Source organism: Dipodomys ordii, unplaced genomic scaffold (genome assembly GCF_000151885.1).
Source record: "Dipodomys ordii isolate 6190 unplaced genomic scaffold, Dord_2.0 Scaffold33, whole genome shotgun sequence".
NCBI lineage: Eukaryota > Metazoa > Chordata > Mammalia > Rodentia > Heteromyidae > Dipodomys > Dipodomys ordii.
The window spans coordinates 5461347-5473068 of record NW_012267249.1 but is presented as its reverse complement, the minus strand read 5'-3'; the positions used below and the strand labels follow the sequence as shown (position 1 = coordinate 5473068).

Below are 11722 nucleotides of genomic sequence, written 5' to 3'. Positions count from 1 at the left end.
GGGGACGAGCGCCGCCCAGCCAGGCGAGGCCGAGGCGGGAGGGGCCCGGGAGCCCGCCAGCCCCCCACCGCTGGCCTCCGAGGTGGGACGAGACAGGGCACCAACTGGCCTAGCCCCTTAGCGGAGAATCGGGGGCTGGAGGATGGACGGAGGCAGGTCGGGGGCTAGGGATTTTGCAGCCAGTTCCTGGAAGCCTGTGCAGAGGGGGCTGCCCGTTGGGCATTCCCTTAAAGGCATGGATGTGGGGGGGAGGGGTGGCTGAGGTTTCTGGGGAAACTGGAAGTTGGGTAAGATTAAGAGAAAATCAAGAGATTGGACCGGAGTGGGCGGAACTGAGTCAGGGCCGTGAGAATTGGAACTAGAATAGGGGTTGCCGGGAAGGAATGGGCTCAGGAATAGGACTGTCAGAGACAGAAGAGAATCGGCTGGGAGTCCCACCATAGGGGGTGATGATGCCTGAGGAAGGAGCCAGCTAAACAACTGTGGTCAACTTGGGCCTAGTGAACAGGGCCACTGAGGACATAGGGATAGGAGAACTCCAGAACCCCGGACTCTTCCATGAAGACCTCCAGGATTAGCCTAGCACCGTTTCCTCCCCACCCGAGAGCTAGCTAGCTTAGTCAGCAGTGGAGATGGTGTGTCCAGAAGGTGGTAAGATGAAGTGGAGTCATATGGGCCCTTTACCCTTTCTCTGTGAAGGTGGCGCAAGATGGCAAAGAAGCTGCATTAACCCAGACAAATAACACGTTTATTTCACAACAACGGAAAGATGGGTAAGGGTGGAAGTTGGGGCCACAGGTGCACAACTGTACACAGTCACCATCAACAGCCCACTTCTCACACTGAAGATGCAGCCTGGACTGTGGTGCCTCTAAGTCAACAGGCAGCAAAAAGGTGAGTGCAGAAGGGCCCTGAACCCCAAGGCCCCTGGAAGGCTAAGAGGTACAGCTCCAGCTATCCCAGGAAAAACAGCAATAAATAAGAGCAGGGCATGGCCCCACCCACCAGATCATCTAGTCACCCATCTTCACTTTGGAGGTCTGAAAAAGAAGAATGGGAGAAATCAGACAGGGGTAGAAGACCATTGATAAGACAGTGAACAAGACCTGACCCAGCAAGTCTGTAACCCAATAGACAGACAATAGATGATGACCAGACAGCAGACAAATGAACAAGGACAGCCAGATAAGAGTGTGGAACAGATAGATGGAGCAAAGTGGCATATAGTGTCAAGTCAACCCAGTCAAGCACCTCATCATTTGGCCCCTCAAGCTGATCCTTTAGGTCATAAGACATACTGTCTTGACAACATGTCAGACACAGATACAGGCCTTGAGAGAAACAGGTCAAGACGCACTGACATAAACAAGATCCCAACCCAATCCAGACCACAAAGACATCATCTGTATTTCCAGAGTCAGCAGCAGACAGGAAAAGGATAACAGATAAAAACAGAAAGAGGGTCTAAATGAGAGAAACACACAGCAACAGAGACAAAAACAAGGAGAAACAGGAGACTGGAATGAGGTGGTGGAAACTGTTATGGGTAGAGAGGGAAGCACTTTCCACTCCTCTGTAAGGAGGGTAAGGCTGAGAGGGGGGTAAGGACAAAGACTCCCCAATGGGATTTGGCACCTGAAGGATTGCGACGATGACCCCAAAGAGGCCGATGGCACTGCCAAAGATCTCCACGATGAGAACTTTTACAAAGAGGCTGGGGTTCTGTGCGTCGGCCAGGGCGGCCCCACTGCCCACGATGCCCACGCAGACTCCACAGAAGAGGTTAGACAGACCCACTGTGAGGCCAGCCCCAAACATGGAGTAGCCTAGGAATAGAGAGTTGCTCACTGAGACCAAGCCACATACAGGAGGGATGAAGACAGGGCCCAACATGGACTAATAGGACCAATCCCACCCCAACTCTGCAAAGCAGACCAAATAGCTGAGAGAGTATCAAAATGGGAGTCCAAGCTGGGAGGCAGGAGCTCTTTAGCGGGTATGAAGGCCCAGCTTTTCACCTTTAGACACCCACCCACCTACTCACCTGCGTGGTAGTTTCGATAGCCAATAGCTTTGGGATCAGTAGCACTGAAAGGCTAGAGGAGGGCAGGCAAAAAAAAAAAAAAATCAGAAACCATCCCTTATGCACCCACTTCCCCTCCCTGCAATCTCTACACAATGTGTAGAACACTGGAATGGATAACCAACCCTCACCCTGGTTTTCCTTACCTCAGCCATGTTGCTAATGACAATCGCCATAATAATGCCATAGATAGCCACAGCCTCACAGAATATGATACTGGCAGTGGTAAAGGTGGGTGAAGAAGAGAAGAGAAAAATATAAAAAAAACCAGCCTCCTGAAAGTCCTCAACCTTTCTTCTACTCACATCCCACCCTGTTGAGAGACTCATCAGAAGCAGTATGCCATCAAATCAAACACAGCTCTTCCTCCACCAAGGGCCCTTACCTGACCAGGTTCTTGGTCTTGATCCTGGGGGCTTTCACCCCTCCGCCAATGATGGAGGAACCAGTAATATAGATACCCCTGGTGGAAGGAGAAGCAACTAAGGAAAGGCTAAGACACTGCCCCGTGGATGACTAAGAACCAAATGATACCATTTGCAATGACTCAACCCCTCCCCCCAAGTCCACCATCCCAACACTCACCAGGCTGCCCCAACCACAGACAAGGAGATTGCTAGGCCAATGCCCAAGTTCGACCACATGAAGGGGGAAGTCTCAGTCAGGAACCTGGTGTCGAAAAGGGAAGAATAACTCAGCTCTTGTTGGAAAGGGGACACAAACCCCACCAGCTCACATGCTGTAAAGATAGCTTTCAATCTCCTGAAGACCCGACCCATGGTGTGTGTGGGCCAGGGGCTCAGATCACAGAGAGAAGCAGCTGTTAGGGGAATCCACTCCCTGCCCTCCCTTACCATGCCACATCGAAGCGGAAGCCCAAGTCAAAGATGGTGTAGCAGATTCCTGCAGCAGTGAGAAAAAGGATGAGGGACTGCTCTCGGGAGAAGCTCCCCAACCTAGAGATGGACTGTCCAGTTGGCGACCATCTAATCTACATTCAAGACAAGGAAGTGCTCGGGCTAGCTCCCCAAGTGAAACACATCCTTCGGCTCAGTCCTCCGTTTTTCTGCCACTCCCTCTAACATAGTTCCCTCAATGTCACAGACTCTTCACAGACGCGTTGGGCAGGTCTGAAAACCCTGGAGGCCAGGAGGGAGCAGTAAGTGTGGCCAGACTCTGCCAGACCCCACCGGATCCCGCCGGCGCCGCTGTTTACCCAACATGCTGTGAGGAATGACAAGGGGGAGGGGGGACGGTGTAAACGATGGAAAAGGCGAACCAGAGCGGCCGGCTGAGACCCAAGCAGGCTGGTCGCGAGCAAGAAAAGGGACGGAAGCAGTAAGATGCTATGACAGGACCCGTGGCTCCCACCTGCCGCCGCCCGAACCTGGCCTCCACAGCGGTCGGGGGCTCCAGCAGGTGGAAGGCAGGTCCGGGAGGCCAGGAGAGAGGCGCCGGGGCCTGCTGCTCCTGCAACCGCAGCCCCGGTGCCTCGAACCGGTCGGCTCGCCCCGCCGCTGCCCGCGCCCGCCCGGGCCCGGCCTCACCCACGACAGCCATGCAGGCCCAGAAGGCCACGAAGACCCCGGAATACAGCAGCACTAGCCCCGACATGGTGGCAACGACGGCGGGGGTAGGACTGGTGCAGCCAGAGCTAACCCGAGTCCCTGCGTCCACCTTCCACCCGCAGTCTACACACCCGCCCGCAGCGTCACCTGACGTGCCCACGTGACTCCGCGGTACCACGTGACCTCCACCGAGCCCCTGCGTGCTGCGTTGCTATCGGGCTAGAGCTTGGCGGCGGCGTCCGACCGACGCAGAGCATTGTGGTACTTGTAGTTCCGCCTCAGGGGCGGTTCTGGCGCCCTCTTGCCAGGTTCCAGCTCCTGTGGGTCTCTGGCCACCATCGTCCTTTTCAGTGTTGGGCTGTTTCTTCTGTGCGCAGCCTATTGCCTGGCTAACACCAGCTGGTTCTCAGTTCTTCCTTTCCCTAACCTATTGGCAGCTGTGTTGGCACCCAACTGTATATATCCCTAGTATGTACTGTTAACTAACACTCAGTAGTGGTCTCCGTGCGTCAGCTCTGAGTTCCCATTATGCCCCGTGATCCTTGTAAGGCCCTGTTACTCCTAGCTGAAATGCCCCAGCATTCCCATTTCACTTACAAAAGACAAAATCTTAACATTCGGCCAGGTGCTGGTGGTTCACACCTGTAATCTTAGCTACTCATGAAGCTGAGAACTGAGGATCGCGGCTCAAAGCCAGCCCCATGACCAACAATAAAAACAAAAAAACAAAATTCTGCCTATATAGCATCCCATGCCCCCACCCGGGGTGGGAGTGAAGGTGGGGTACTTTGGGGTGAGTTGGGGCACTGTGGGGTGATCTGGGGCTGGAACCCAGGATTTCTGGCATGCTAGGCAAGCATTCACCACTGAGTTGCCTCTCTGGGCCCCGAATACTCCACTGTCTATGGCTGCCCTCTTGCCTCCGCTACCTGTTAGCACATCCTACTTGTCCTTGCATCTGTTCTCTCTGCTTCTAATTAGCCATCGGGTTTTTTCTCTGTAACTTCTAGACTCTGCTCACTTTCAAAGGCTTTATCTGACCATCCTATTTAATACTGTAATGCCCAGCTTTGTATTTCCTTGGATGGCTTACTTACCACAACTGGCTATACTAAATATTGTATTCTGTCTACCTCCCCTGAAAGAATGTAAGCACTGTTGTATTCTAGTGCCTGACACAGTGGGTCCTCAATACATTTGTAGAACATGATTGATGCCCACTTTGTTCCAGTTTCCACAGCTAGTACACAGCTTTGCCTCTACCATTAGACAAAGTCAGGGAATTAGATCTGGACAATGCTGGTATATAAGAAGATTCTCAAGAAAAACAGAGAAGAATCAGTCATTTTTTTCACTTCACTTTCTCAACTTTTATGGTCTAGCAATTCTTTTTTTTTTGGTCTGGTCGTGGGCCTGGGCGCTGTCCCTCAGCTCTTCAGCTCAAGGCTAGCACTCTACCACTTGAGCCACAACGCCACTTCTGGCTTTTTTCTTTTTGCTTATGTGGTGCTGAGGAATCGAACCCAGGGCCTCAGGCATGCAAAGCAAGCACTCTACCACTGAGCCACCTTCCCAGCCCTAGCAATTCTTAATTTATTTATTTTATTTAATTTTTTTGGTCAGTCGTGGAGCCTGAACTCTGAGTCTAGGCACTGTCCCTCAGCTCTTCAGCTCAAGGCTAGCACTCTACCACTTGAGCCACAGTGCCACTTGCAGTTTTTTTCTGCTTATGTGGTGCTGAGGAATTGAACCCAGGGCCTCATGAATGTGAGGCAAGCGCTCTACCACTGAGCCACTTTCCCAGCCCACAATTCCACTTTACTTAAAGCACCCACCATGTCAGTTGATGGATGCCTGTAATTAAGCCCAAATGCTTTTTATTGTTTTGGGTTTGGTTTTTTCCCTCTGGCAATTATTATTATTTTTGTTGGTTGTGGGGCTTGAACTCTGGGCTTGGGTGCTGTCCCTAAACTCTTCAGCCCAAGGTGAGTGCTCTTCCACTTGAGCCACAGCACCACTTCTGGTTTTCTGGTGTTTAGTTGGAGATAAGAGTCTCACAAACTTTCCTCGCCTGGCTACCTTTGAACTGCAATCCTTAGATCTCAGCCTCCTGAGTAGCTAGGACTACAGGTGTGAGCCACTGGTGCTTGGCTCTTCTGGCAATTATTTTTTACTCTACAAGAACCGTCTTAGCCTTGCCTGAGTCTTCATCAAATGCCTGCTATGAGATCCACCTACACCTGGGATTCCCTCTTCACAGATAATACTGTTTCACTAGTTGGTCACTGCCTATTTAATTTTCTCTCTCTTATTTTTTGATTGGTCATGGGGCTTGAATTCTGGACCTGGGTGCTGTCCCTCAGCTCTTCAGCTCAAGTCTAGCACTCTACCACTTGAGCCACAGTGTTCTGGTTTTCTGAGTGGTTTATTGGAGATAAAGAGTCTCACAGACCTGCCCAGGCTGGGTTTGAACCATGATCTTCAGATCTCAGCCTACTGAGTAGCTAGGATTACAGACCTGAGCCACTGGCTCCCGGCTTAACTCACTTCTGAACCACATTAAGGCAGGAATCTAGTTAAATAAAATTCAAATCTCCACCCATAGGATCTGTACATGGCCTGACTATTGGATGAATAAAAAGAAACAGGAGAAAAAGTATTTGGCTTATTTGAGTTTCTGTAATGTCCCTGGGAAAACAAGCTTTGAATCAATGTAGACCAGCATTATCCAATAGAACTTTCTGTAACAGAGATGCCCGTTAGCTGTGCTGTCCCCTCATGCAGTTATTTGAGTACTTGAGATGTGATTAGTGTGACTGAGAAATAGAAGTTTTAATATATTTTATTGAAATTAAAATGGCCACATGTGTCTAGTGAATGTTATTCTGGACAGTGTAGTCCTAGACCAGTGGGAGTTCAGTAGAGGCATAACTACTGCTGGTTATGTCACTAAAAAGGACATTCCCATTGTCTAGAGACATTACCCAGACTAAAATGTCAACAGTGCTTAGGTTGTGAAATCTTGCTTTGAACCACCTAACACATCTGTCCCTTAACAAGGGCAGATGGTCACCTGTAGATGAAGAACTGTGTGTGACTGGCTAAAGGTCTTATGTTGTGCTCACAATAGATGGGCCCAGAAGGCCTCTGGGAAATCCCTAAGCCCTTTTCCCCATCAAACAACGCATTTACTGAGCCAATATGAGCTAAGCCTCTCAGTACCAGGAGAAGAGGACATGGATTCTGTTTTCAATGAGGGACCATTGACATCTCTCCATTCAGGCTCCTTCAAGGATCTTAGAGCATTAAAGATCCCAACAGAGACTCTTAAGTTTGTGTGTCTGGTCTACAGTATCAACTGCTTCCCTCATTCTCATAGGCAATGGCAATCCCTCGTCTTCCACTCACAGCTTCTGTCACAGGAGTCTGACCCAGGCATGGCTCCAGGCCCTGCCAGCTCCGGGAATTAAGGAATGAGGCTGTAGAGAGAGGGAGCATAGTCTAAGCAGCTGGACTTGGGGAAGAGCCCAGCAGGTGGTGGAGAGCTGTACACTTACCTGCAGGGCTGCTCTCAGCCAGCTGCAGTGAGGGCCGAGGGGTCAGGGCAGAGCACCCAGGATCATTTGATGACTTCCAAGAAGGTGGGGGTCGGAGCTCCCCAGAAATGAGCGACACATCTGGGGTGTCCCACAGCTCTGACTCAGGTGGTGGGAGGGGCACATGGAAAGGAGAGCCTGGAAGGGAGAAAAGAAATCAATACTGGTTCCCAGACTCTATATCCCAAGTTTCTATCAGGAGTGTCCCATCACTCACCAGGTAACAAGTCTGCATAATGTGTGAGGTATGGAGCCAGGCCTGGAGGTGGCCAAGCAGGGTTGCAGGCAGCCTCCAACTCACATGGTGTCAATATAGGCCGGAAGAAGCTCTCAGAAGGATACGGGGCTAGGGCACCCAGAGGACAAGCCAATAGCACAAAGACATCCATCTCAGGGAAGTTGGCAAGTTTGGCAGGGGTGGGCCGTCCCAGGGCCAACACATAACTACGTTTGCCTGCAGCCTGAGTCAGGTTCCTCAAGTGTGCCAGTGCTTCACGGTGTCGGGCCACACCCAATGTGCCCACCAGCAGCCCTACCACACGGGCATCTCTGGCCCTCTCTACCAGGTATCGTCTTCGTGCTCTTAGCCGTCCAGCCCGGGCACTCTCATCCTGTATCTGTCCTGTGTCTGGGCAGCAGGAAGAGAAGGGCTTCCCTGGTGCCCACCCTAAAAGCAGCCTGCTCAGGTCTGGGTCAAGATCAGGGTTGGCCTCAGAACCCCCCACATAGAAAGCATCATATTCTTCCAGTCTCCTCCCTGGGGCTAGAGGAAAGTGACGCCCAAAACACTCCAGAGGCTCTGACTCTGGATTGGAAGACTCGACTGGCAGATGAAGAGCTGGACTAGAGACAAGCAGATCTTGATACTTCGGGCGCAGGAGAGTGGCCAAGGCCTCTGGAGGAAAAAAAGGAATGTAGTATCAGGGTTGAGGCATAGAAAAATACAAGATCCCTTAACCCCAGGAGACTGGAAAACAAAGGCTAGGCCAACCCATGTCAAGAGCTCTACAGGAGTGTACTGAAATGGGGAATTTCATGGCCTATCTTTTTTTTTCTATACAGGCATAATCTCTCACCCAGGGCATGGGCACAGGCTGGCTCGCTCAGCAGTACCACAGGTGCTGTGGGGTCTGGGTTCTGGGCTTCAAAAGCCTTGGCACAGAGCTCCAAAGCCACAAAACGTTGACCAAGGATGAAGGCAACAGGCAGTGGTCGAGCTGGAGGGCTTAAACAGGCAGGGCCAAAGTGTACAAGGGCCTGAGCTCCAGCTTGCTCGGCACCCAGCACATCCACACAGCAGCTGCAGGAGAGATACCATCGTGAGATCTGTTCCCACCCCAGATAAGCTGTCACCAATGGGAACTATGGTCAGTGAGAGGAATCACTGTCATTATCCTCACCGTCATCACCACCACCACGCTATTCATCATCATTACCATGTTATTGGAGGCAAATGCTAACTAACAAGCAGGGAAATCCCAAGCCTGGACTGCAGGCCTACCCCATTTACGCCCAAGTTCACACCTGCCATAGGCGGTATCGCCTAAAATGAACATCTTCGATCCAGTGGTCTCTTCTAATCGTGCAGCTACGGCTCCTGCATCTCCCAGTAGTTGGTCAGGGAACTGCAAGGCCACCTTTAAGCATAAACCATGGAGTCAGAAACAGCTTCTCCCGCATCACAGAAAACCTCTGGGACTCCCCCTACCCCCTTCTCCACCCATACTAAGCCTTCAAAGATCCCAGAGGAGCCCTCGTCCTATCTTGTCCTCAGAAAATCTCCCCAAGATCCCGATCCTCTAGACGACACATACTCGGAGACGAACACCCCACCACACACATACCGTAAGTCGGCCCTTACCCGCTGACATTGCCGGTCTCGGACAAATCCAACAACTCTCTCCAGCTCGTACACTCGGTCGAGGTCCGCAGATGGAGTGAGCAATCCTGGGACGCCCGCCTCCCTCTGCAGGGCCACCTCTGCAGGGCTGCTGAACGTAGACTCCATTAGGCACAGCTTGCGTGTCCGGACTCAGCGGGAACAGTTTGGGGAAAATTTTGTCTTAAAAATAGCTCTCGGAAGGGTAGGGGCAGAGATGTTTCGCTGAGGGACAGAAACATTCCCTTCAAACTCGTTTCTCCACCACACATGGGTTTGTGGGGCGATTACTTCCGGGTTTGAGGCGTGGCCTATGGCAGCCTCACCAATCCTAGGCTAGCACTGTTACCATCTTCCAATCACCGCCTAGCACAGAGAGCCAATGAACAACCTATGCTGAGGGCAGGTCGGAAGTGCCTCGGTAGGAGGCGTGATGCATACTGGGTGTTGTAGTTTCACTGGCTCCTGGCCCCCTCTCCCTCCTCTTCTAGAGTGCTTCTATCAGCCTGTTGCAGGCACTGGCACTCCCCTCCAGAACACCGGCCCCCTAAGTTACTACCCCAAGTTGAGTAGCACCTACGTGCCGTTCATGTTAAGCAGCTGTGCACACACTACTTTTTTTTTTTTTGCCAGTCCTGGGGCTTGAACTCAGGGCCTGGGCACTGTCCCTGAGCTTCTTTTGCTCAAGGCTAGCACTCTACCAGTTAAGCCACAGAGTCACTTCTGGCTTTTTCTGTTTATGTGGTATGAGGAATGGAACCCAGGGCTTCATGCATGCAAGCACTGTACCACTATGACACATTCCCAACCCGCATTGTGTAATTTTTATCTCAGTGCAAACTGCCTGGATCTGAAAATTGTGTTTGGCTACTTATGAGTCTTACAGGAATGTCTATGCCAATTTCCTTATCTGAAGAATAGGTGGTTTAACAACAGTACTTCCTGATGGGATTGTCTTGAGGGTTGTTTATTTATAATACATTGAGGTAGTTATTTACATCTCATTTGCTATTATCCTCAGTAGTCTGTCAATCAGGCATTGAGCAGTACTGTTCACCAGAGACAATTTTTATGAGTCCTGGGCTTGAATTCAGGGCCTGGGCTCTGTCTCTGAACTTTTTTGCACAAGGCTAGCATTCTACCACTTGAGCCATTTAGTGAAGTTCATTGGAAGTAAAGAGTCTCAAGGATGTTCTTGCCTGAGCTGGCTTTGAATCATGATCCTCAGATCTCAGCCTCCTGAGTAGCTAGGATTACAGGCCTGGGCCACCAGCACCTTTTGAGACTACATTTCTAAGGTTTTTTTTTTTTTGGGGGGGGGTGTTTGCAAGAATCCTTAAGACAAGGAAACAGAGAATTGAAGACTCTACTTGTCTAGCAGTATACCATAGGTTTACATCCAACACAACAGATCAGTGGCACAATAAACTTGAAAGCCAGTTCTTCTGATTTCAAAAGCTCTCATTTCCTACTTTATATACACTATATTTGCCATGGGAAGGGGAGGGGAGGTAAAAAACAGCTGGATGCCATGTATTAGAACTAAAGGACCAAAAGTATGTATATTTCTGCGTGCACAAAGAGATGTAACATCTCTGCGTAGTACAGATGAAGAGTTAGGTGATAAGAGGATTGAAGGGAGGGCAAATTATAATAAAGTGACTGATGCTATCTGGTGCAGGAAGAAATTGAATGAGGAAGAATGGAGAACACAGAACTCATGCAGAGGTCAGCAGTGGCTCAAGTCTATAAGCCTAGCTACTCAGGAAGCTTAGATCTGAGAATTGAGGTTTGGAATCAACCAGGGCAGACAAATAGGAGACTTAAAAAAAAAATAAAGCAGTGCACAAGACCCTGAACTCAAGCCCCAGTAAGTATTAGAAAAAAATGGGGGAGGGGATGTGGGACACATGGACATAACCTCATCAAGGGACTCAAACCTCATGGGTCAGAATGGGGAGAACTGGGCCTTTCTCTCTAGATCTTACTGAGAAGGCTGTGGTGCTGGAGAGGGAGCCCAGATGTATCTATGGCTGAGGAGGCTGAAAGTGGGGGCAATTCTGCTAAGAAGGAAGAGTAGACCAGCAGCTGTCCCTGGTCCTAAGTGAGCCCTCATCATGTGCTATAGATACATAAACAATACTAGGTCCTGCCTTTCTCCTCCTTCAGAAGCTTGCAATGACTTTTCCTCTCCCCTATACTTTTTTTCTAGCCGTTTTCAACCATGTGTAAGTTGAGGTGCTACAAAACCTTACACTGGCCATGTGCCAGTGACTCATGCCTGTAATTCTAGCTATTCAGGAGGCTGAGATCTGAGGATAATGGTTCAAAGCCAGCCCTGGGCAGAAAAGTCCATGAGACTTTTTCTTTTTTTGTGGTCGTGGGGATTGAACTCTGGTCCTGGGTGCTATCCCTCAGCTCTTCAGCTCAAGGCTACCGCTCTACCACTTGAGCCACAGTGCCACTTCCTGGTTTTTGGAGTGGTTTATTAGAGATAAGTCTCACCAACTTTCCTGCCTTGGCTGGCTTTGAACTATGATCTTCAGATCTCAACCTACTGAGTAGCTAGGATTATAGGTGTGAGCCACCGAGGCCT

At 50.4% G+C, this 11722-nt stretch overlaps 2 protein-coding genes across 2 annotated transcripts; both read right to left on the bottom strand.

The window, feature by feature from the left end:
• Positions 1 to 726: 726 nt before the first annotated feature.
• On the bottom strand, positions 727 to 3812 carry Atp6v0b (ATPase, H+ transporting, lysosomal 21kDa, V0 subunit b). The gene is made up of 8 exons (XM_013016888.1): positions 3631 to 3812; positions 2938 to 2986; positions 2669 to 2752; positions 2469 to 2546; positions 2230 to 2299; positions 2045 to 2096; positions 1636 to 1826; positions 727 to 1040 (listed from the first exon to the last, which is right to left on the bottom strand). The coding sequence occupies exons 1-8, from the start codon at positions 3695 to 3697 to the stop codon at positions 1014 to 1016; spliced, it is 618 nt and encodes a 205-aa protein (XP_012872342.1). The 5' UTR covers positions 3698 to 3812; the 3' UTR covers positions 727 to 1013.
• Positions 3813 to 6486: 2674 nt separating this feature from the next.
• Dph2 (DPH2 homolog (S. cerevisiae)) lies at positions 6487 to 9393 on the bottom strand. The gene is made up of 6 exons (XM_013016887.1): positions 9109 to 9393; positions 8772 to 8884; positions 8324 to 8547; positions 7465 to 8142; positions 7209 to 7385; positions 6487 to 7130 (listed from the first exon to the last, which is right to left on the bottom strand). The coding sequence occupies exons 1-6, from the start codon at positions 9253 to 9255 to the stop codon at positions 7006 to 7008; spliced, it is 1464 nt and encodes a 487-aa protein (XP_012872341.1). The 5' UTR covers positions 9256 to 9393; the 3' UTR covers positions 6487 to 7005.
• Positions 9394 to 11722: the final 2329 nt, after the last annotated feature.